The sequence below is a fragment of the Haliotis cracherodii genome, unplaced genomic scaffold (genome assembly GCF_022045235.1).
Source record: "Haliotis cracherodii isolate W230 unplaced genomic scaffold, xgHalCrac1.p SCAF_12, whole genome shotgun sequence".
In the NCBI taxonomy this organism is placed as follows: domain Eukaryota; kingdom Metazoa; phylum Mollusca; class Gastropoda; order Lepetellida; family Haliotidae; genus Haliotis; species Haliotis cracherodii.
In genome coordinates, this window is record NW_027266267.1 from 18,682,388 (window position 1) to 18,706,408 (window position 24,021).

General features: G+C 41.2%; 1 protein-coding gene across 1 annotated transcript in view; it reads right to left on the reverse strand.

Annotated features, from left to right (window-relative positions):
- LOC139458217 (mitochondrial import receptor subunit TOM70-like) overlaps window positions 1-22,768 on the reverse strand; it is a 30,038-nt gene extending 7,270 nt beyond the window's left edge. The window contains exons 1-7 of the mRNA XM_071239563.1: window positions 22,563-22,768; window positions 20,261-20,434; window positions 10,937-11,063; window positions 9,009-9,118; window positions 7,560-7,744; window positions 4,705-4,912; window positions 1,543-1,677 (exon numbers count right to left, since the gene is read on the reverse strand). Of these exons, the coding sequence (XP_071095664.1) occupies window positions 1,543-1,677; window positions 4,705-4,912; window positions 7,560-7,744; window positions 9,009-9,118; window positions 10,937-11,063; window positions 20,261-20,434; window positions 22,563-22,757 (1,134 nt within the window). The 5' untranslated portion in view covers window positions 22,758-22,768. The remainder of the gene's footprint in view (window positions 1-1,542; window positions 1,678-4,704; window positions 4,913-7,559; window positions 7,745-9,008; window positions 9,119-10,936; window positions 11,064-20,260; window positions 20,435-22,562) is intronic.
- Between the last annotated feature and the right edge of the window lie 1,253 nt (window positions 22,769-24,021).

The window sequence follows — 24,021 nt, forward strand, 5'->3', positions numbered from 1 at the left end:
AAACCCAGGTACTTAGCCTTAGAAATGGGCACTGGTCCTGTAGTCTTTGCCAAACTGCCCAATAGTTAAGGTATCCCGAGGACTAGTAAAAATTTGCCTTTTTTAAGATTTTTGCTATATGTAATCATTGTAAGGACTAGTGGACTATAAATGTTAGTTTCTACTGCTGAGAAGGAAATAATGCACTGACAACAAGAACACTAATGTTGGGTTCAAGTAAACATTCTGTTGAATCAGAGTGTGCTTTAATAGTCTACACTCTTTGTACTGTTTTCACCAGGGGTCCGGAAAATTTAAAATCCCAATCGGACATTTACATTTATGCCACGCCCCCTTCAAACAGCGTGTTTTAGTACGACTTTTTTACACACAAATTACAAGTTGTTACCTATTCATAATATGATGAATTATGAATTGTTTCAATTTAAATTGTTTAATTCACCGGACAATTAAAAACAAATAATATCATTTTCGATATATATGGAAAACATACGTTTGTTTCTGTTATAATAACGATCTGTCAACGTTGTGAACGGTCTAATTAATATTCATGAGTCTGCTCAAGTGTACGCGTTGTAACATTTGGATCGAGACTATTATCCCATATTTGGTTATCACGTGACCTCACGGGAAAAGTGTTTTTTTTAAACTAAAGATTATTTAAAAACAAGACAGATAATATAATCCTAAATCCTAAACTATCGTTGATAGCAGTAGTTATTTGAATACTTTTTCATCTGTACTTAATTATTGACCATAAAAAAAATTTGATATCGATCATCCGAGAAAGCAAAATGGCGGTCAATCAAGATTCAGTATACGACTAGCTACTGAAAACAATAAAATCTGCAAATCCTCGTTGTATGTCAACCAAGTGAAAGTCGTTAGCCACGACTTACAAAATGATCATTCAGACTTTGAGGGTTTGGCAGATCCGCTCGACTGATCTGCATCGGTCGACTGGCTGTCGTCACGCTTTCGCTTCTTGACTGAGGTTACGTATCGTAGCATTGTGAGGATAATGAGGTACATCGATGATGCAAGGTATTTATGTACAGTTGTAAACACATTTTACTCAAATCAACAAGATGTTCTCAGTAATAAATCCTCGATTAATCAGTGTCAACTCAGTTTATTGCCTATTACAGTGATTGACCGATTGGACTATCATTCTAGGTACGATGTATTTACAGCAATCAAAACAAACAAAGCTTGTCAGTGTAGATAATCTTCATTGTGTTACAACTGCAGACAGAAATTGCTCAGTCCTAACTGTTGATCATGTCCGGTCAAAATTTAAGAATGTCCGGATAGAAAAATTTAAATGTCCGGTAAGCAATATTTTAGACCGGACATTTGAGATTCCCAATCGGACATGTCCGGCGCATATGACGGTTTCCGGACCCCTGGTTTTCACTGATCCACAAGGGGAGATGTCTTGAGAGCGACCTTTGCTTTGCTTGAGTCTAAATTCTAGGGGAAAAAAGGTTGCTATTGGACTCTAATATCTATAGTACATTAAATGACAAAACATGGCCTGACCTGTCCACGATGGTGAAACACGTCCGAGTTGTTGGGGTCCACCGTCTCAGCTTTGGAGAAAAAAGCCAGAGCCTCCTGGGACTTGTCTGCCTGCATCACCAGACTCCCCATCTTCACCAGGGCATTCACGTGGACCTGCATAACATGCACAAACCTCCTGTCATGTCATGTACTGGTCTCACAGACATCTCATACTTCATCCTTATTGTGGGGCACGACTAGACTTGATAACAGGCTGTATTTTTAATAACAAGCATCAAATACTCAAATCCCATGCCACTATGACATGTCTGGTTGTGTGGAAGGCAAGAAATATTATACGGTTATCAAGATCTGCTCCGGAAAAGAGCACTACCACCATTTTCAAACTAAGTCATAGTCGTTGCCATGGAAACTTGAAAATAATTTCAACAAAATTCCCAATCTATCAAAAGGCACCAGTTTACCACTAGGCCTTTCTATGCGCAAAGTTTGGTGAAGAAATATTGTACAAGTGTTCAAGATCTGCTCCGGAAAGGAACACTACTGCCATTTTCAGTCTAAGTCAAAGTCGTTACCATGGCACCTTGAAAAATATTTTTTGTAAAAATCCCAAACTATCAAAAGGCACCAGTTCACCACTAGACCTATCTATGTCTGACAGACAGTTTAGTCAGTAATTTAGGCCTCAAGGCCCATAGTACAATGCAGATTGGATATTAACATGATGTACATGATTAGATCTTAAATCAAGTTACACATTCCTCATTTTAAAGACATGCTAATTGCTTACACGCCATAGACCATGACAATCTAGAGGAGAACATAAGACCTAAATATTTATAGAAAGTGACTACACTCAAGGCAGACGAACCAAGAAACCTTTTTTCATGTTTTGCAAAAATACCTACTTTCCTATCTATGTGCAAAGTTTGGTTAAGATATCAGATATGGTTTTTGAGTTTTGCTCCATAAATAAAACGCGGTGGACGAACCCATTCCTATATCCCCCTTATTATTTTCAATAATACCTCTGCTGAAGTTAGCCTTTTTGCTTGGGATTGTAACCTTGAGAAGGGCGTCCTGGGAGAGACACATCAGTGAATTATGAAATCCGAACTACAGAACCAGAGCATGACTATACTAACCGCTGTCTCCACTACTACAGAACAAGAGCATGACTATACTAACCTGTCTCCACTACTACAGAACAAGAGCATGACTATACTAACCTGTCTCCACTACTACAGAACTAGAGCATGACTATACTAACCTGTCTCCACTACTACAGAACAAGAGCATGACTATACTAACCTGTCTCCACTACTACAGAACTAGAGCATGACTATACTAACCGCTGTCTCCACTACTACAGAACTAAAGCATGACTATACTAACCTGTCTCCACTACTACAGAACAAGAGCATGACTATACTAATTGCTGTCTCCACTACTACAGAACTAGAACATGACTATAGTAACCTCTGTCTCCACTACTACAGAACAAGAGCATGACTATACTAACCTGTCTCTACTACAGAACTACAGCGTGACTATACTAACCTGTCTCCACTACTACAGAACTAAAGCATGACTATACTAACCTGTCTCCACTACTACAGAACTAAAGCATGACTATACTAACCTGTCTCCTCTACTACAGAACAAGAGCATGACTATACTAACCTGTCTCCACTACTACAGAACTAGGGCATGACTATACTAACCTGTCTCCACTACTACAGAACTAAAGCATGATTATACTAACCTCTCTCCTCTACTACAGAACAAGAGCATGACTATACTAACCTGTCTCCACTACTACAGAACTAGGGCATGACTATACTAACCGCTGTCTCCTCTACTACAGAACTAGAGCATGACTATACTAACCGCTGTCTCCACTACTACAGAACTAGAGCATGACTATACTAACCTGTCTCCACCACTACAGAACTAAAGCATGACTATACTAACCTGTCTCCACTACTACAGAACAAGAGCATGACTATACTAACCGCTGTCTCCACTACTACAGAACTAAAGCATGACTATGCTAACCTGTCTCTACTACAGAACTACAGCGTGACTATACTAACCTGTCTCCACTACTACAGAACTAAAGCATGACTATACTAACCTGTCTCCACTACTACAGAACTAAAGCATGACTATACTAACCTGTCTCCTCTACTACAGAACAAGAGCATGACTATACTAACCTGTCTCCACTACTACGGAACTAGGGCATGACTATACTAATCGCTGTCTCCTCTACTACAGAACTAGAGCATGACTATACTAACTGCTGTCTCCACTACTACAGAACTAAAGCATGACTATACTAACCTGTCTCCACTACTACAGAACTAAAGCATGACTATACTAACCGCTGTCTCCACTACTACAGAACTACAGCATGACTATACTAACCTGTCTCCACTACTACAGAACTAGAGCATGACTATACTAACCGCTGTCTCCACTACTACAGAACTAGAGCATGACTATACTAACCGCTGTCTCCACTACTACAGAACTAAAGCATGACTATACTAACATGTCTCCACTACTACAGAACTAGAATATGACTATACTAACCGCTGTCTCCACTACTACAGAACTAGAGCATGACTATACTAACCTCGGTCTCCACACCATCTATTTCCAAAAGAGTGGACAGGTCCTTCATGGCCTCCTCGCCCTGGCCGTATGACTATACTAACCGCTGTCTCCACTACTACAGAACCAGAGCATGACTATACTAACCTCGGTCTCCACGCTGTCTATTTCCAACAGAGTGGACAGGTCCTTCACGGCCTCCTCGCCCTGGCCGTATGACTATACTAACCGCTGTCTCCACTACTACAGAACTAGAGCATGACTATACTAACCTCGGTCTCCACGCCCTCTATTTCCAAAAGAGTGGACAGGTCCTTCATAACCTCCTCGCCCTGGCCGTATGACTATACTAACCGCTGTCTCCACTACTACAGAACTAGACTATGACTATACTAACCTCGGTCTCCAAGCCGTCTATTTCCAACAGAGTGGACAGGTCCTTCATGGCCTCCTCGCCCTGGCCGTATGACTATACTAACCTCGGTCTCCACGCCGTCTATTTCCAACAGAGTGGACAGGTCCTTCATGGCCTCCTCGCCCAGGCCGTATGACTATACTAACCTCGGTCTCCACGCCGTCTATTTCCAACAGAGTGGACAGGTCCTTCATGGCCTCCTCGCCCTGGCCGTAGAGAACATACATGGTGCCTCGCATCAGCAGGGCCTTGTGGCGGTGTGGGGTGTCCTTCAGCTCCAGCTCCTTGCTGCACAGCTCAATGAGCTGCCTGTACTGCTGCTGGTTGACCTGTTGCTGAGCCAGCTCAAAGGGGCTGAGGAAGATATGGGTTAACTGTTGGTAAAGGGGCTGAGGAAGATATGGGTTAACTGTTGGTAAAGGTGCTGAGGAAGATATGGATTAACTGTTGGTAAAGGGGCTGAGGAAGATATGGGTTAACTGGTGGTAAAGGGGCTGAGGAAGATATGGGTTAACTGTTGGTAAAGGGGCTGAGGAAGTTATGGTTAACTGCTGGTAAAGGGGCTGAAGAAGATATAGGTTAACTGTTGGTGAAGGGGCTGAGGAAGATATGGGTTAACTGTTGGTAAAGAGGCTGAGGAAGATATGGGTTAACTGTTGGTTAAGGGGCTGAGGAAGATATGGTTAACTGTTGGTAAAGGGGCTGAGGAAGATATGGGTTAACTGTTGGTAAAGGGGCTGAGGAAGATATGGTTAACTGCTGGTAAAGGGGCTGAGGAAGATATGGGTTAACTGTTGGTAAAGGTGCTGAGGAAGATATGGATTAACTGTTGGTAAAGGGGCTGAGGAAGATATGGGTTAACTGGTGGTAAAGGGGCTGAGGAAGATATGGGTTAACTGTTGGTAAAGGGGCTGAGGAAGTTATGGTTAACTGCTGGTAAAGGGGCTGAAGAAGATATAGGTTAACTGTTGGTGAAGGGGCTGAGGAAGATATGGGTTAACTGTTGGTAAAGAGGCTGAGGAAGATATGGGTTAACTGTTGGTAAAGGGGCTGAGGAAGATATGGTTAACTGTTGGTAAAGGGGCTGAGGAAGATATGGGTTAACTGTTGGTAAAGGGGCCGAGGAAGATATGGTTAACTGCTGGTAAAGGGGCTGAAGAAGATATGGGTTAACTGTTGGTAAAGGGGCTGAGGAAGATATGGGTTAACTGTTGGTAAAGGGGCTGAGGAAGATATGGGTTAACTGTTGGTGAAGGGGCTGAGGAAGATATGGGTTAACTGTTGGTAAAGGGGCTGAGGAAGATATGGGTTAACTGTTGGTGAAGGGGCTGAGGAAGATATGGGTTAACTGTTGGTAAAGGGGCCGAGGAAGATATGGGTTAACTGTTGGTAAAGGGGCTGAGGAAGATATGGGTTAACTGTTGGTAAAGGGGCTGAGGAAGATATGGGTTAAGTGTTGGTAAAGGGGCTGAAGAAGATATGGGTTAACTTTTGGTAAAGGGGCTGAAGAACATGAAGAAGATATGGGTTAACTGTTGGTAAAGGGGCTGAAGAAGATATGGGTTAACTGTTGGTAAAGGGGCTGAGGAAGATATGGGTTAACTGTTGGTGAAGGGGCTGAGGAAGATATAGACTTATTGTTGAATCTCACTTTTACATTAAGTCTTTCAGAACAGAAATTATGACTTCCTGACATATAGGTTAAATAAGGTGACTAAATTGTTTTTGGTTGGAGCCAGGGAGACACAAGGATCTCAATGTTAATGCTTGGCAGCCCAAAACAATCTTTTACGGGAAGCAAAAGGCGACTATGCTTGTCGTAACAGGCGACTAATGGGATCGGGTAATGGAATAGAATGTGGGGCAGATGTTCAACTGTTGTGCAGTCAGTTGCTAACTGCCACCTGCACTTGGTACAATGGAGAATTGGTTTTTGAAAAAATCACACCCTGATTTGTGGTGGTCAAGGGGTACTGACAGGAGGTAACCATGTGACTGTCAACTCAACTCACAATGTCAGCCTGACTTAATTGAGTGAGTGAGTATGGTTTTACGCCGCTTTTAGCAATATTCCAGCATTATCACAGCGGGGGACACCAGAAATGTGCTTCACACATTGTACCCATGTCGGGAATCGAACCCGGGTCTTCGACATGACGAGCGAACGCTTTACCCACGAGGCTACCCGACAGCCCCCTGACTAATGTATTGCTGTCTTCGTAACATGAGTAAGGGCACATTTGGGAGTCTTATTTGGGAGTACTTGATGCCCAGAAATTTCATTCTGAACTGACAGTGTTAGCTCCTAAGTGTATTCTTGTACTGCAGAACTTGTACAATAACTAACACTTACACAGATTAAGCCAAAGACTTTCAAAAATATTTCTGAATACTGTATTCGACGTAATAAGCACCCAGGGTGCTCTAAAAATTAGAAAAAGGAGGCTCTTATTAGAATAATATTTGGGTAAAAAAAAACGGGTTGAAAGATCGTAACTTTCGTGGTTTACGATGACAGCCTGAAATGTTTATATGCGACAGATATATTTTTCCAGAATTTAATTGCACATAATTAAGGTGCATATAACACAGGGGTGTGTATTATACACGAACAAATAAGTCTTGTGTACATTGATCAATCGGAAGGGGTGCTAATTGAGATTGTTCACTAGCCAATATATTTGCAAATATCACCGTGGGCGCTTATTCGAGCGGGGTGCTTATTACGTCGAATACGGTAAGCTGGAAGGTGACTTGAATGAGTGAGTGAGTGAGTGTGGTTTCACGCTGCTTTTAGCAATATTCCAGCAATATCACGGCGGGGGACACCAGAAATGGGCTTCACACATTGTACCCATGTCGGGAATCGAACCCGGGTCTTCGGCGTGACGAGCGAACGTTTTAACCACTAGGCTACACGACCGCCCCGTGAATGAGTACATATGATAGTACAGGGAACACAGGTATCGTAATATCTGACCACTGGTTGAAGTTTTCTCACCTGGATTCTTGTGTGGCGCCCTCTGCTTCTCCATTCACTACAGGTTCCTCAGTTATCTCCTCTTCATCTGGCTTCTTGAGGGGTTCTGCCTTCCCAGCATTGGATGTTTTGAAGATGGGGTCATGACAGAAGCCAGCAAAGTAATTCTTGATGAAGAACTGGGACGGCAGTGACGGCGTGCGACTCTGAGGAACAAAGTGAGTGGATGTTGGTTTATGGCACAGTCTTCAATCTTTCACCCATACAACAGCAGGCTGTAATTTATGAGTGAGTGAGTTGGGTTTAACGCCGCTTTTAACAGTATTCCTGTTATATCACGGCATGTCAGCTTAATGTGGGAGGAAAGCCCGAAGTGATGCAGGTCTCAGACGCTTACCACTTCGGTGAAACCCACGAGCACAGGTATGGTGCTGACAAACCTAGAAACATAATCGGGGCGAACCAGGATTCGAACCCACACTCATAGGTTTGTGGCGAGGCACAAGGGAGGCAACTCTGCACAGCGAATCGCGGCGCCTTAGACGACTTGGCAACCCGTGCCCCCCCGTAAATAATGAGTCTGGCCAGTGGTTGACAGCATGAACCATCCACTCTTGGGTTACTGTGATACACGATCAGCCAGGTCACACATTTCAACTAAAGAATCCGGTTTAGTCAATTCGTACAACAAGCATTGGGTACTTAGGAGATGAACCTAGTGTTTTGAAACTTGTTTTGAAGTCCCACAGTAGAGTAGATATCTCTTATCTAAATTTGGAACCGAGCGCTTTATCAAGAGTGCTTTGAAAACGGTGCTCTCTCGGAACACGTAATTACACATGGGTACAAAGGTCGCTATCTTAGAACATTCTGAAAAGGTGTCACAGGTAGTTGATGTAACAAATATTACTAAAGTCCAAGGTTAAATTACTCATAGTCTTGACTGGTTCAAAAGTAGTAAAATCTAAATAGTTTTTGCATTTGTATACTTATCCTGCATTACTCCTTAATGCATCCATAAAGCAGTAATTCAGAATAAGTAAAATATTTAGTAAAATCTAAATAAGTTTTGCATTTTTATACTTATCCTGCATTACTAAGTTTAAGGATGCATTTCGGAGGAATGCAGGATAACCAAAAATAAAGGGTTCAAAACACATAGTTTTTAACAAAGAAGTTGACAAATAAAGTTCAGAATGCCGAAACAAGCAAGGGATATAACTCCAAAAACATCTCCAACAAAAAGATGTAATTCTTGAACTCGATGTGTATTTCACAGCAATATTTCCAAAAGTATTTCTTTGATTCTGCTGGCAGGGTTTGGGTAGACAATTAGTGAGCTCCCTCATAAAGCTTGTATCTCCCTGTCTCACTTCTTGGAGGTGATTATAACTTTGCACTGATGATTCCCCTACACACTGCGGGTGGAGATCCATGATCAAAGCTGACAATAAACAATGTGACACTTACTGAGTATGCTGCATGAGCCTTGCTCTTGCCGAGCAGTTTGAGGACGCGGTCCGCCACGATCAGACTCTGCTGGTTCTGAAAGCCCTCCAACAAGCAGCAAGCTGTGATGTCTGCAGGTACAAACGTGAGACAGGTGAGACAGTGTACATATGAGATGGGTGAGACAGTGCATGTGTCAGATGGGTGAGACGGTGCACATGCAAGACAAAACACATGCAAGACAAAGCACATGCAAGACAGAGCACATGTGAGATTGATGAGACATTATTAATGTGAGAATGGTGTGACAGTGCACATGCAAGACAGAGCACGTGAGATGGGTGAGACAGTGCACATATGAGATGGCTGAGACAAAGCACATGCAAGACAAAGCACATGTGAGATAGGTGAGACAGTGCACATGCAACACAAAGCACATGCAAGACAGAGCACATGTGAGTTTGATGAGACATTGTAAATGTGAGAATGGTGAGACAGTGCACATGCAAGACAGAGCACATGTGAGATGGGTGAGACAGTGCACATGCAAGACAGAGCACATGTGAGATGGGTGAGACAGTGCACATATGAGATGGCTGAGACATTGTAAATGTGAGATGGCTGAGACAAAGCACATGCAAGACAGAGCACATGTGAGATGGGTAATCAGTGCACATGTGAGATGGGTGAGACATTGTAAATGTGAGATGGTTGAGACAAAGCACATGCAAGACAGAGCTCATGTGAGATGGGTAATCAGTGCTCATGTGAGATTGGTGAGACATTGTAAATGTGAGATGGTTGAGACAAAGCACATGCAAGACAGAGCTCATGTGAGATGGGTAATCAGTGCTCATGTGAGATTGGTGAGACATTGTAAATGTGAGATGGTTGAGACAAAGCACATGCAAGACAGAGCTCATGTGAGATTGGTGAAACATTGTAAATGTGAGAAGGGTGAGACAGTGCACATGCAAGACAGAGCACATGTGAGATGGGTAATCAGTGCACATGTGAGATGGGTGAGACATTGTAAATGTGAGATGGTTGAGACAAAGCACATGCAAGACAGAGCTCATGTGAGATGGGTAATCAGTGCTCATGTGAGATTGGTGAGACATTGTAAATGTGAGATGGTTGAGACAGTGCACATGCAAGACAGAGCTCATGTGAGATTGGTGAAACACTGTAAATGTGAGAAGGGTGAGACAGTGCACATGCAAGACACAGCACATGTGAGATTGGTGATACATTGTAAATGTGAGAAGGGTGAGACAGTGCACATGTGAGATGGCTGAGACAGTGCACATGTGAGATGGCTGAGATAGTGCACATGTGAGATGGCTGAGACAGTGCACATGTGAGATGGCTGAGACAAAGCACATGCAAGACAGTGCACATGTGAGATGGGTGAGACATTGTAAATGTGAGATGGTTGAGACAATGCACATGCAAGACAGAGCTCATGTGAGATTGGTGATACATTGTAAATGTGAGAAGGGTGAGACAGTGCACATGCAAGACAGAGCTCATGTGAGATTGGTGATACATTGTAAATGTGAGATGGTTGAGACAGTGCACATGCAAGACAGAGCTCATGTGAGATTGGTGATACATTGTAAATGTGAGAAGGGTGAGACAGTGCACATGCAAGACACAGCACATGTGAGATGGGCAAGTCAGTGCACATGTGAGACGGGTGAGACCGTGCACATGCAAGACAGAGCACATGTGAGATGGGCAAGTCAGTGCACATGTGAGATGGGTGAGACCGTGCACTTGTTAGACAGGTGAGACAGTGCACATCTGAGATGGGTGAGACAGTATACATTTAAGTTGAGTGAGACAGTATTAATGTGAGATAGGCAAGACAGGTGTCGTGAGACTGGTCATGTGAGAATGACAGGGACCAGTCATACAGCTACACCTACAGCTAAGTAAGGACTCACCTTCTAATGCCATTGCATAGTCTTGTGCTACCTCGTGAGCCCTGGCCCGGCGAGCTAGTGCCTTGGGGTAGCGTTTGTTGAGGGTTATTGCCATGTTCAGGTCATCAAGAACACTTTTATTCTCCCCCTGATAAATAAAACTCCAGATGAGCTGCGTATTTGTGTAAAATATGCAACATAAAGAAGATAGAAATATAATTGTAACATAAAAATATTACAGTCTCGCTAGCATGTTGACGTGAACAAAGTAGAAATATAACTGTATCATAAAAATATCGTCAACATGGTTAGTCTTGGGTAAATCCTGTATACCCCACTAATCATGCTGATAACATATGGAACTCAAAATATTTCTTCTCCATGTCTAGCCTCAACTACAAGACATTGGTACCTGTCTATACTGCTTCAACACAGAGAAAGTGATCATGGTAATGCATGGTTCATACAAACTAAAGCCACCAAATCTAAGGTGAGGTGAAATGGGGTTTAACGTCGGGTCCCCGATTTTTGCACTTATATAGAATAGCGACGTGCATGTGTGTTTGTGTGGCTGCTTGGTCCGGACTGATGCCGATTTATAGTGCTAGCTCACTGAGATACCATGCCACAGTATAACATGAATACTCCACTTAGACACAGTATACTGACTCCGAGCCGACCAGTCCTTGTTTTAGCCCCTTAATGCTGAGCGCCAGACAGGGTAACAACAAGTACCATCTTTTAACGTCTTTTGGTATGACGTGGTCGGGGATCGAACCCCGGACCTTCCGCTCCCCGGGCGGACGCTCTACCACTAGGCCATGGAGGCTGTCTCCAAATCTAAGGCCTTTTCAATACAATTAACATGAATAAGGATCACACATATAGATGATAAATGTGAGATTCAGTAGGACATTCCTACTTTATTTCACTGTCAGAATGGCACCGATTGTACTCGTATATCCATATACAAGATGAAACCAGAGATTGACAATCGAGTTGTGGAATAATCCTTTGCGATGTCAGTACACATTTTCAAAATCACAGAAAAATATACTGTAAATCTGGAAAGTTTTGCAAACAAGAAGGTCCTGCGAAACTGCCTGTGACACACTCTGTAGTTTCATGACAGTCACATATATTTTTGCAGATCAACACACAAAACACCTGAGGAGGCCTATGTCCTATAATTACTTCCAAAATTGTGAACAAGCCAGTGCGAATACCATATTTTCTTGAGCATAGTGCACACTCAAGTATAATGCACACCCCCCTCTAGGGGATTCTGTATTTTGAAAAAAAAATAATTCAATATTATGCGCAGAAAAAAATTACACCGTACCCCTTCAGTGAGTGAGTGAGTCAGTGAGTGAGTGAGTTGGGTTTAACGCCGCTTTTAACAGTATTACAGTTATATCACTGAGTTTCAGCTTAATATGGGAGGAAAGCCTGAAGTGATGCAGGTCTCAGACGTTTACCACTTCGGGTATGGTTCTGACAAACCTAGAAACATAATCAGGGCGAACCGGGATTTGAACCAACAATCATAGGTTTCCGGCGTGCCCAAGGGAAGTGAATTGCGGCGCCTTACTGTTTAAATTGTATTTTCTGTTCTGCCAGGCATTGTTTTCTACACACAGAGATTAAGATTCCTTTGTGTACAGTTATAAATATAATAAATAATCTTCGCCATCTTCTTTCCTTATATGCACATTGCCACTCAGCATGCTCAGTGTCACTAGGCTGATCAGGAAAGTTGACTAACCTGCCACACCTCGTCAACACTGAGTAAACAAAGGAGATAGCTCTATGGATACAACATTCTTATTTCATTGAGATTTCCTTGTTCCTTATTTCCGTTGGTTGGTTGGGGTTTTTTTAACGCCGCACTCAGCAATATTCCAGCTATATGACAGCAGTCTGTAAATAATCGAGTCTGGACCAGACAATCCAGTGATTAATATCATGAGCATCAACCCACGCAATTGGGATTCGATGACATGCATCAGTCAAGTCAGCGAGCCCGACCACCCGATCCCGTTAGTCGCCTTTTACGACAAGCATAGTCACCTTTTACGGCAAGCATGGGTTGCTGAAGACCTGTTCTGCCCTGGATCTTCACGGCCCACAACACTGAGTACTAGAGTAGCCCAGACATATGCCAGTCAGTCCAGGGATCTATTTCACTATAGTCCGGCGGAGAAATGAATATTTTCCCCCAACCCAGAATTAGGGGATAAAGTTTTTTTTATTGCTGGATTTGTTTAATGATGTACTCTAGATTATGAAACTGACTGATGACACTCTGTCATCTTTGGGCATTTTGAAATATTCAAGATGGCCGACAAGATGGCTGCCAAAACATGAAAATATCGCTTCCTTGCTAACAGTATGGAATATGATACCACTTTTGGAGCAAATCACTAATATTTTGCTTTCAACTAATTAGAATATGGTATTCTAAATGAACTGGTATCATTTAAAACATAATTTGATTCTAAAATAAGCAAGATAACTGGCAAAATGCCTGTCGAAACATAAAGTCAACAAGCACGGCATTCTATTTAAGGATAATTGATTATTCTGAACTTTCAAAAATGAATATTGGCTCAAGGTTTTCTTCACATACATACAATCAGTTTAGGTTTCTTCCTCATCATCAACAACACGGTTAGTGAGTTGGTTGAAGCAGACACTGGAGCTACAATGTAATAGGAGAAGGCCTCGTAAGTGTGTCACTTGTGCCTAAACCCATTGTTTTTCCGAAATAAAATATGTTTAAATCAATACCGCCGCTGGTAGTTTAATTTGTGAAAAATAGCAGGACATTCAGCTGCCGGGGCTATGGGTCAGTGGGTGATTGACGATTTGTGATGGCGCCAGCTGGGGTAGGAGACGACACACTTTCCAAATTATTTCTCAATCTTATCTAATGCTAATTCAACAAGAGACACAGAGACACATAGTTTTTGATAGAGGCTACTTGTTATAATATATTGTTGATTAAAATATGTAAAACTATGTATCTCTGGCTGTCTTGTCATCTCTTCATTCAGTAAAGTGGACTGTTCCAACTACCCACATTACCTAATTATAAATCTCATCCAGGCATGGCATACCCACATCACCTAATTGTATTTTGGTACCTTGTGAGGAGAAATTAGGCGATCTGGGAGGACACCGTTATATCATCTAACATGGCCAACTCTGCTCTTAAGTAAACAAGAACCTAATCAGTGAGGGGTCCTTTATCATCCATATTTGACTGCTTATAAAAATCTTATATCTCTCCTCACAGCTGGTTATTATATATTTTTGCTGCTGAATATTCGAAACAGAGTGATTGAGTTGGTACAACACATGTATACGGTTCCATTTTAAATGACTGCAGCGCTCCATTATCAAAACAAGTTGTTTTAACGCCGCTCTCAGCAGCATTCCAGTGATATATGATGGCGGTCTGTTGTATATGAAATAAATGCAAATTGAATCTTGAATCTTGAAAGTTGCAGCTTTTCCGCAAATCAGTATCACATGCAGTATACAGTATATCAACTGCAATTTACTGTATACAACATGCAGTATACAGTGTGTCGCGAGCTCCGCGCTGGGCTGGAGCACACATTTCCTGCCCCTCTCCCTTCTGCAAACACCTCATGGGGGGTGTAATGAGGTCACAGGTCAGGCGTGCACTCGTCAGTTGTCTGATACGGTCAAGAGTAAGATCTTCCGGACTATCACTGCACTAGAGGAATGTGGATTGTTGATGAGGTACAACGTGTTTGAACACAAACAATTTTAGAGAAGAGCTCACCATAAAACGTTATGGACTCGCGGACGGACTTGTGTTTTCAATTCAAGACGTACATGTACCAAGTTGAACTTCTACGACAGATATAACTTGGTTACCGCTTCCTAACTGTAACATTAACTGAACATTACGCCTTTTATACATATTTGTGATGGGGAGACAATGCGACAACGAGACATATTTTGACATTGAAAAATGTCGCGTTACGGCATTGTCGCCCTTTTGTAAAATATAGAAAAAGATTATTCAAAGAGCAACAATGCGACAACGCGACAATGCGACAAATGGCCAAAATATCGCGTTGTCGAATTGTCGCGCTTTGGTTAATTTCGACACATTTTGCTTGTTTTTGTAAAGGCGTCAATGCGGCAATACGACAACGCGACAATGTCCCTTCCAAGATTCCATAGTGATCCGTGCAAATAAAACTGAGTTATGAAATAGAAGTTTAACATGCCAGTTAAAAGATAAAGTGTAAAAATGCGCTGATGAGTTCATCTGCATGCCGAGTCTATACGCTGTGATGAACAATATTGCTCTGAGCCAATACATTTTGTCAAATGTATGACATGTATTACCTGTAGGAACATATTGCTTATACTCGTCCATGTTTTTGACGGACAATATGATTTATATGCTCGGTAATAGTGAGGACGGGCATCATTGTGTGTTTCCGTGCTTTGTTCAGGTGAACAATTGACTTGTCCTTGCATGTGTTTGTGACGGGTGCCACCTGTATGGCAGAATACGCTCACCTTTCGCGAACACCCGTTGGATGGCCTGAACCACTTCGGATTTTTATCCCACATCAGTCTGATACACCGCGATATAACTAAAATACTGTTCAAAGTGTTGTTTAATGCGATCACCGTAGTGTGTTACTGCAACTGTCCAAATTTTGTGTAGTGATGTTATGTAATATGTAAAATAAAGCATATTCAATTATCCAATTGATTTGATTAGAATATACTTGCGTCAGTGTATTTTATTAACGCCCAAAACCGTATTTGTTAAACACATATAATAACAGATCATATACACGCATGTTGCCTTGACTTACTATTAGCTTTAATATACCATTCCGGAATTAAATAGTTCCCCCCAAAGCGAGGAACATCTGTTTTAGTTTGTTTACAAGAAATGTATTCTAAAAAATATCCTCATTAGATGAGAAGGTCTGTTAAGAACTACCTCAGTAAGTCAATCACAATGACAAAATGGCCGACACGATAAACGTGACGGGAGATATTTCCGAAGTTGTTAATTAACCTGTGGCGATTTCAAGCCTTTGTCATCACTGATCAATTGGCCGATCATTGAAAGGTGATTGTAAAGATGTGTCAAATAGATACTAAGGTAAATTCATAGATTGCTATAGATTATCACTACGATAGTTTGGATTTTTGGGTTGTTTTTTTTCTCTAGGATGGGTATCCTTGAACGGGCATGCAACCAAACTCTATGACTTATCCAAGAGTATGCTAAGACGCTACGTACAAAATTAAAGGGTCTAAATGATGAAAAACAACGCTTCTGTATGAATTCGTACTTGGGAATTCCCAGGGTTTTCCCCAGGAATGTGGAAGTCAGTGTTTACGTAATTTCAAGAATACAGTCACCTGATAAACGTCATGGGACCCACCTCTCGTCCTATGGAAAAGCCGTATATCGTGTAAACTTCACATTACAAAATTAGTTACTGTTATAACCAAATGAAACACAACCCATTATCCGATAGAGGTAACTGTGCATAGCGGAGGGATATGTTATCTCAATAAACTTGGTAGCATGGTTCGGTTTGACTTCTTGGCGCGTGTCTGAATTCCATTACCATGTTACATATCCTAAAACTGACTTATCAGCAAATCTCGCTGCACTGCGCGCGACAGATACTAGAGCAAGGCATGCCAGAAATACGAAACCTAATGCTTCCGAAAAGAAGCCTTGGGTATCACGTGCGTCGGGGGACCAGCGCCATCTGATTGGCCGTTAACAGTTGTACAAGGCGGAGCAAAAAGCATCGTTTTTCCGTCCATTTTACGCTTGAAAAACTCGACGCTTTTCCGGACACTTTCTAGACGACGCTAACCAATTAATCAGTTTTAATGAATTTTTAGTTGTTTTTCCGTCTAATGACCATATACGGAAAAAAACGTCGTTTTCGTGTTTGCAGTGCATGCTGAGATGTCAAGTTCAAGCTTTGAGGCAGCCATTGAAAGGGGCCAGTCATTAATTGTTCCATTCTTTTTTTCCAAAAAAGTTGGCCCAATCTTTTTTGGCCCAGTTTGTTTTGGCATGAATTTCTTAAAAGTATTTAACACAATTTAATACAACCATGTGTATAACAGACATAATAGGTTTTGCTTTATTTGCACCTCTTTTGAGGTTACTATTATTTTTATTTATCTTTATTGTTTTTTATAATTTGATTTCAAAATGCAGTGGGAATTTATCTTATTTTGTAACTATAGAACATTAACAATCGTTAGAAAATCCACAAGCATCCCAGTTGACACTGAATAATATAATAACAAATGTATATATAACGATATATACTGATTTGGGGGTTTTCATAGACAATATTGCCTATTATTTTGATTAATTACATTTCCAAATGAAACTATTTCATTAAGAATAACATATTCTTATATGTTGATGGCAAAACAATAGTGATATGCACCAAAAGTAGTCCCATATTCCATACAATTAGCACGGAAGAGATATTTTCATGTTTAACCGGCCATCTTGGCGGACATCTTGAATATTTTAAAATGCCCAAAGATGACAGAGTGTCATCAGTCAATTTCATAACCTAGAATGTGTACTTAAACAAATCCAGCAATAAAAAAAACTTTATCCCCCAATTCTTGGATTTTGTCCTCTCTGCCGGACTACTATGTCCAAGCTGCGCCAATGCAGGTAAAACATTGTAAGTGCAGGTAACATTTCTCACAAGTGCACAGCAGCAATTATATTTGATAAAAGTGAAAAACATAACAACAGTTGACATCTTCGGGACATTTTCAACACATTTTTTTCAAACCAAAGGCTTTTTCAATGCGTCCACGCCTGGGCATAACTTGTGATACTGACTTGAGTTCTTTCCTAACAATCATCCAAACTTGAACCAGGTGGGATGGGGGTGTCTCACGAGAGTGAGTGAGTGAGGTTTTACGCTGCTTTTAGCAATATTCCAGCAATATCACGACGGGGGACGTCAGAAATGGGCTTCACACATTGTACCCATGTCAGGAATCGACCCCGGGTCTTCGGCGTGACGAGCGAACGCTTTAACCACTAGGCTACCCAACCGCCCGGTGTCTCACGAGAATGACCTTTCGACTTAATTGAGGGATTCCATGTTTGGATAACAGGAGGGGGTCTCGTGACCAAAATTCAAGAGACAGGAACAGAGTGACCAAGCGATAGATTGATGTGACATTTATTGGCGAGTAAGGATGTTGATCGTCATCATCACTTGCATGATGGTTAATGCACATGTAGATTTGCAGTATCATTCCTTTCCATCGTGGAGGCAAAATATTGTGCTCTGAAGGTTTGGTGTACAGATATAACCATGGTAACAAGACCAAACATGCAAGGAAGTCTATGCAGTGCTTGATCAAGATCTGTCTCTTCCGATTATCGATGACAGCTCAACACAACCATTTATGATTGTATTTTAACCAAATGTTTAGGGGTAGTGCAAATTATATGTTATATCTGACACACTAATAACATGCCTTTCTTTATTTCTGGTGAATGTGAATTTGGTTTGAAAGTTCGTATACTAAACCTGACACTAATTATTGTCCTATCAACATGATAAACATTGTCAAGGACAATACTACAGACTACAAAACTATAAAAAGCTGAGAGAGACATCTGAAAAAAACATATCTAAGGCAGGACGGCGTTTGAACAGGTTATGAGGCAGGTGGCAAGCAGGATCCAAAGTAGAGGAGAAACCGAGTGGCTAGATTCCATCCCCCGATAGACCATCTTCAGATGGACCAACTAACTCTTGTAGAGTTTGCTGATGAGACTGCCTGTGTACTTTCCATTCAGACTAAACTTTGTATATGACTTCAAATATAGCCAATTTGGCAAAGTGTGCCTGATTATTTTTGAGACACTCCACCTATCTCCCGTCGTTCCCTCCTAAGGAAACATTGGTCAAAACCGTTTCTAGTCTCTCCTGAGCGATCTTTTCCCCCTTGAATTTAGACTCAAGCAAAGCAAAGGTCGCTCTCAAGACATCTCCCCTTGTGGATCAATGAAAACAGTACAAAGTGTGCCGGCTATTAAAGAATACTCTGAGGCAACAGAATGTTTACTTGAACCCAACATTAGTGTTCTTGTTGTCAGTGCATTATTTCCTTCTCTACATTACAGTTTGTTTGTTGTTTAACGCCACACTCAGCAATATTCCAGCTATATGACGGCGGTCTGTAAATAACTGAGTCTGGACTAGACAATCTAGTGATTGACATCATGAGCATCGATCCACACAATTGGGATACAATGACATGCATCAACCAAGTCAGCGAGCCTGCCCACCCAATCCCATTAGTCTCTTCTTCTTTGACATTACAGAACCTCCATGACATTACAGAACCTATATTACATTACAGAACCTCCATTACATTACAGAACCTCTATTACATTACAGAACCTCCATTACATTACAGAACCTCCATGACATTACAGAACCGCCATGACATTACAGAACCTATATTACATTACAGAACCCCCATGACATTACAGAACCACCATGACATTACAGAACCTCCATGAAATTACAGAACCTCCATGACATTACAGAACCTCCATTACATTACAGAACCTCCATGACATTACAGAACCTCCATGACATTACAGAACCCCCATGACATTACAGAACTTCCATGACATTACAGAACCTCCATTACATTACAGAACTTCCATGACATTACAGAACCTCCATGACATTACAGAACCTCCATTACATTACAGAACCTCCATGACATTACAGAACCGCCATGACATTACAGAACCTATATTACATTACAAAACCTATATGACATTACAGAACCGCCATTACATTACAGAACCTCCATGACATTACAGAACCTCCATGACATTACAGAACCTCTATTTCATTACAGAACCTCCATGACATTACAGAACCTCCATGACATTACAGAACCTCTATTTCATTACAGAACCTCCACGACATTACAGAACTTCCATGACATTACAGAACCTCCATTACATTACAGAACCTCCATGACATTACAGAACCCCTATTACATTACAGAACCTCCATGACATTACAGAACCTCCATGACATTACAGAACCGCCATGACATTACAGAACCTATATTACATTACAAAACCTATATGACATTACAGAACCGCCATTACTTTACAGAACCACCATGACATTACAGAACCTCCATGACATTACAGAACCTCTATTTCATTACAGAACCTCCACGACATTACAGAACCTCCATGACATTACAGAACCTCCATGACATTACAGAACCTACCAGTTGTTCAAAGGCTGCTGCTCTGTTCTGGTGGAATGTGGCGATATCTCCAGAGTGTTCCCGTGGGCACAGGTTGATGGCCTCTGTGTAGCAGGAGATGGCGGCGTTGTATTGGCCATTCTTGAAGAAAACATTCCCCTCCTTCTTGGATTCCTGAGCTTGTTCTTGTAGTGACTGTAACACACAATCATGACAACAACCATATACTTCTTTGACTGTAACACACAATCATGACAACAACCATATACTTCTTTGACTGTAACACACAATCATGACAACAACCATATACTTCTTTGACTGTAACACACAATCATGACAATAACCATATACTTCTTTGACTGTAACACACAATCATGACAACAACCATATACTTCTTTGACTGTAACACACAATCATGACAACAACCATATACCTCTTTGAGTGTAACACACCATCATGACAACAACCATATACTTCTTTGAGTGTAACACACAATCATGACAATACCATATACCTCTTTGACTGTAACACACCATCATGACAATAACCATATACCTCTTTGAGTGTAACACACCATCATGACAATACCATATACCTCTTTGACTGTAACACACAATCATGACAATACCATATACCACCCTGACTGTAACACACAATCATGACAATAACCATATACCTCTTTGAGTGTAACACACAATCATGACAATACCATATACCTCTTTGACTAACACACAATCATGACAATACCATATACCTCTTTGAGTGTAACACACCATCATGACAATACCATATACCTCTTTGACTGTAACACACAATCATGACAACAACCATATACCTCTTTGAGTGTAACACACCATCATGACAATACCATATACCTCTTTGACTGTAACACACAATCATGACAATAACCATATACAACCCTGAATGCAAGACACAATCATTTAACCATTTCACAAAACATAAATGTCTAAAAGATTGTAAATTGGGGTACTTTAGTCTTTCCCAGTGGACAGGACTACACAATCAGACAAGACACACATTGTAATTTTATGCAGTCTGTGCAAAAACTTTAGAGGCCACTAGCTTGAGCTTGGTGTTTAGTATCATTTTCAGTACAATTTACTGTGATATGGCGTTTTCTTACCCAAAAGAATATTATTGGACTGCGACATGTGGCCGTCAATTAATGTTGCCCTGTTGTGTATATTTTTTAGCATCAAAGGATGGATTCCACAGGAGATAATGCTTGGGTGAGTTCAAGTATGGTGAGTCTATCTCCTAGTCCTGAGATATCACTAATGTAACGAAATATAACATTTGTCACATCTGACCACTTCCTAAATGGCATTGTGTTCATTGATGTCACTAAAATAATATTGCATCACAATGCTTGCAGATCATTGTCACTTCATAAAAATTGAACCTATCTTCTTCAAGTAATGAAGATTGCATAAATTTGTTAAGAGTGGCGAGATACCTCATCATTTTATCAAATTCACAGCTTACTCCAAGTATAGGAAAGGGGTACGTAACCCTTATGATGATAATGGGATGCATGAATGGAAAGGATCCAAAGGCTAACCTACCCTAACCATAACACAACTAAACTAAGTAACGATAAGAACTAGATTACAATTAGGAGTGATGTTTCTGTATAGGTTCCATCAACGTTATGAAGCAAGTAATATACAAAGTCTGGATGAGAGGCATTTAACATGTTTAACTGTAAAAACACTTCCTCATATTTGTATGGGCCTATAGAGTCTATATATATAAGCCCCTCTCATCCTGACTCAGTTGTTTGATGACGTTGTTGGAACCTACACCAAAACGTCACTCATAATTGTAAAAAAAGAAGTTGTTCATCCCAATATTTTATCCCCACTTAGCATTCTCAGTACTCCAACCTCTAAATACCTCTCAAGGCAAACGACCTAATCATATAGATACATGTAAACTATCAAATCGGTTGAAACTAGGCCCTATATCCTATGCTATAGGTCTCTAGCACAATCACAGCGTTAGAAATTGGCACTAGTCCTATAGTCCTTGCCAAACTTCCCAATGGTAAAGGTATCATAAAGACTAGTAGAAATTCGCCCTTTTTAAGGGTTTTGCTATATATTATCATTATAAGGACTAGTGGACGAAAACTGTTAGTTTCTAACCCTGAATCACTGTGGCGTGTACATGCACAGGGTTGTACAAAATATGGAGCGTTTTGGAGACATAAATGGCATACAGCTTGACTCGGGGGAACAATCTAGGAAATTAACCAGAGGGTTATTTATAACCATGGGGATTTACGCCATTCCCATTTTACCTTCGGTTTAGCAGACGGCTTGTTGCTGGCATTTTGGTTAGAATCGACAATGTCGAGCTTATCGACTTTGACCTCTCCTTTCCTTCTCATATAATACCAAAGTCCGGCGACCCCTAGAGCTCCAACACCCACAACTAATCCAAGCTGCCATTTATTCCAACCCTCGGTCATATTCAACTTCACGGCGGACGCCATGCTTGTATCGTCACGAGCCTCCCGAGAAACAACGAGAGGACGGGTATATGTAAAAGATGAAACAGAGTGAATGTTCTGAAACGGAGGGAGTTCTTCACGGATTTTTATTGCTTTCAAAAAATCTACAACAGATATATTAGCTTGTGATTTAAACTAGTTCATTTATCAAATAACAAAAACATATTGAATTCTTCATTCTATTGCGCAACAGTGATCATGACGTCGTAATCGGACTTTTAAAATCAAATCTAGAATTTACCGTCCAAAAATGCCCGTAGGGTTGAATCAAAGTCTGAAATATCAGTGACTGGTCTAAATTAAATTAGTTACCGGCCGATGGCGCTTCAATGTTGATGATGAACCTCACTCGTTCCTTTATGCACATAATTTTAAACCTTCAAAATTTTATAACGAGACTGAATTAGTATCAGTGATTCTTTGAAATAACATTGTTTTTGGTTATTTATCAGCCTGTAATCTGTTTCTCTTACACCTATGCCCGATCAAGTAGCTGCGATGTCCTAGAAGTGTACACCTCTGCTTTTTTTACCGGGTAACATGTCCAGACTGAATAAGTACTATATATCTCCGCTAATAGCTGGGTCCGCAGTCTATTCAAGACCTGTTCACATTTCCTCGTTTTTCCAGTGCCGATAACGTCTGATGATATAATTTGTGTGTGTGTGTGTGTGTGTGTGTGTGTGTGTGTGTGCACGCGTCTCACGCACTCACGCACTCACGCACTCAATCATGTGTGTATATGTGGGGAAATCCTAGCTAGTGGTTAAAGTGTTCGCTCGTCACGCTGAAGGCCCTGGTTCGATTCCCCTTATGGGTACAATGTTTGGAGCCCAGTTCTGGTGTCTCTACTCCGCCCTATAGCTCACTCATGATAAATCACTCACCCACCCACCCACTCACTCACTCACTCACTCTAATCCATGGGCTAAACTGTTTCCCAGATCACAAGAGCCGACTGAATTAGTTGGTTGGCTTCTTTGTGATGCCTGTCACTCACTCACTCACTCACTCACTCACTCACTCACTCACCCACTCACTCACTCACTCACTCTATTCCATGGGCTAAACTGTTTCCCAGATCACAAGAGCCGACTGAATTAGTTGGTTGGCTTCTTTGTGATGCCTGTCACTCACTCACTCACTCACTCACTCATTCACTCACTCTAATCCATGGACTAAACTGTTTCCCAGATCACAAGAGCCGACTGAATTAGTTGGTTGGCTTCTTTGTGATGCCTGTCAC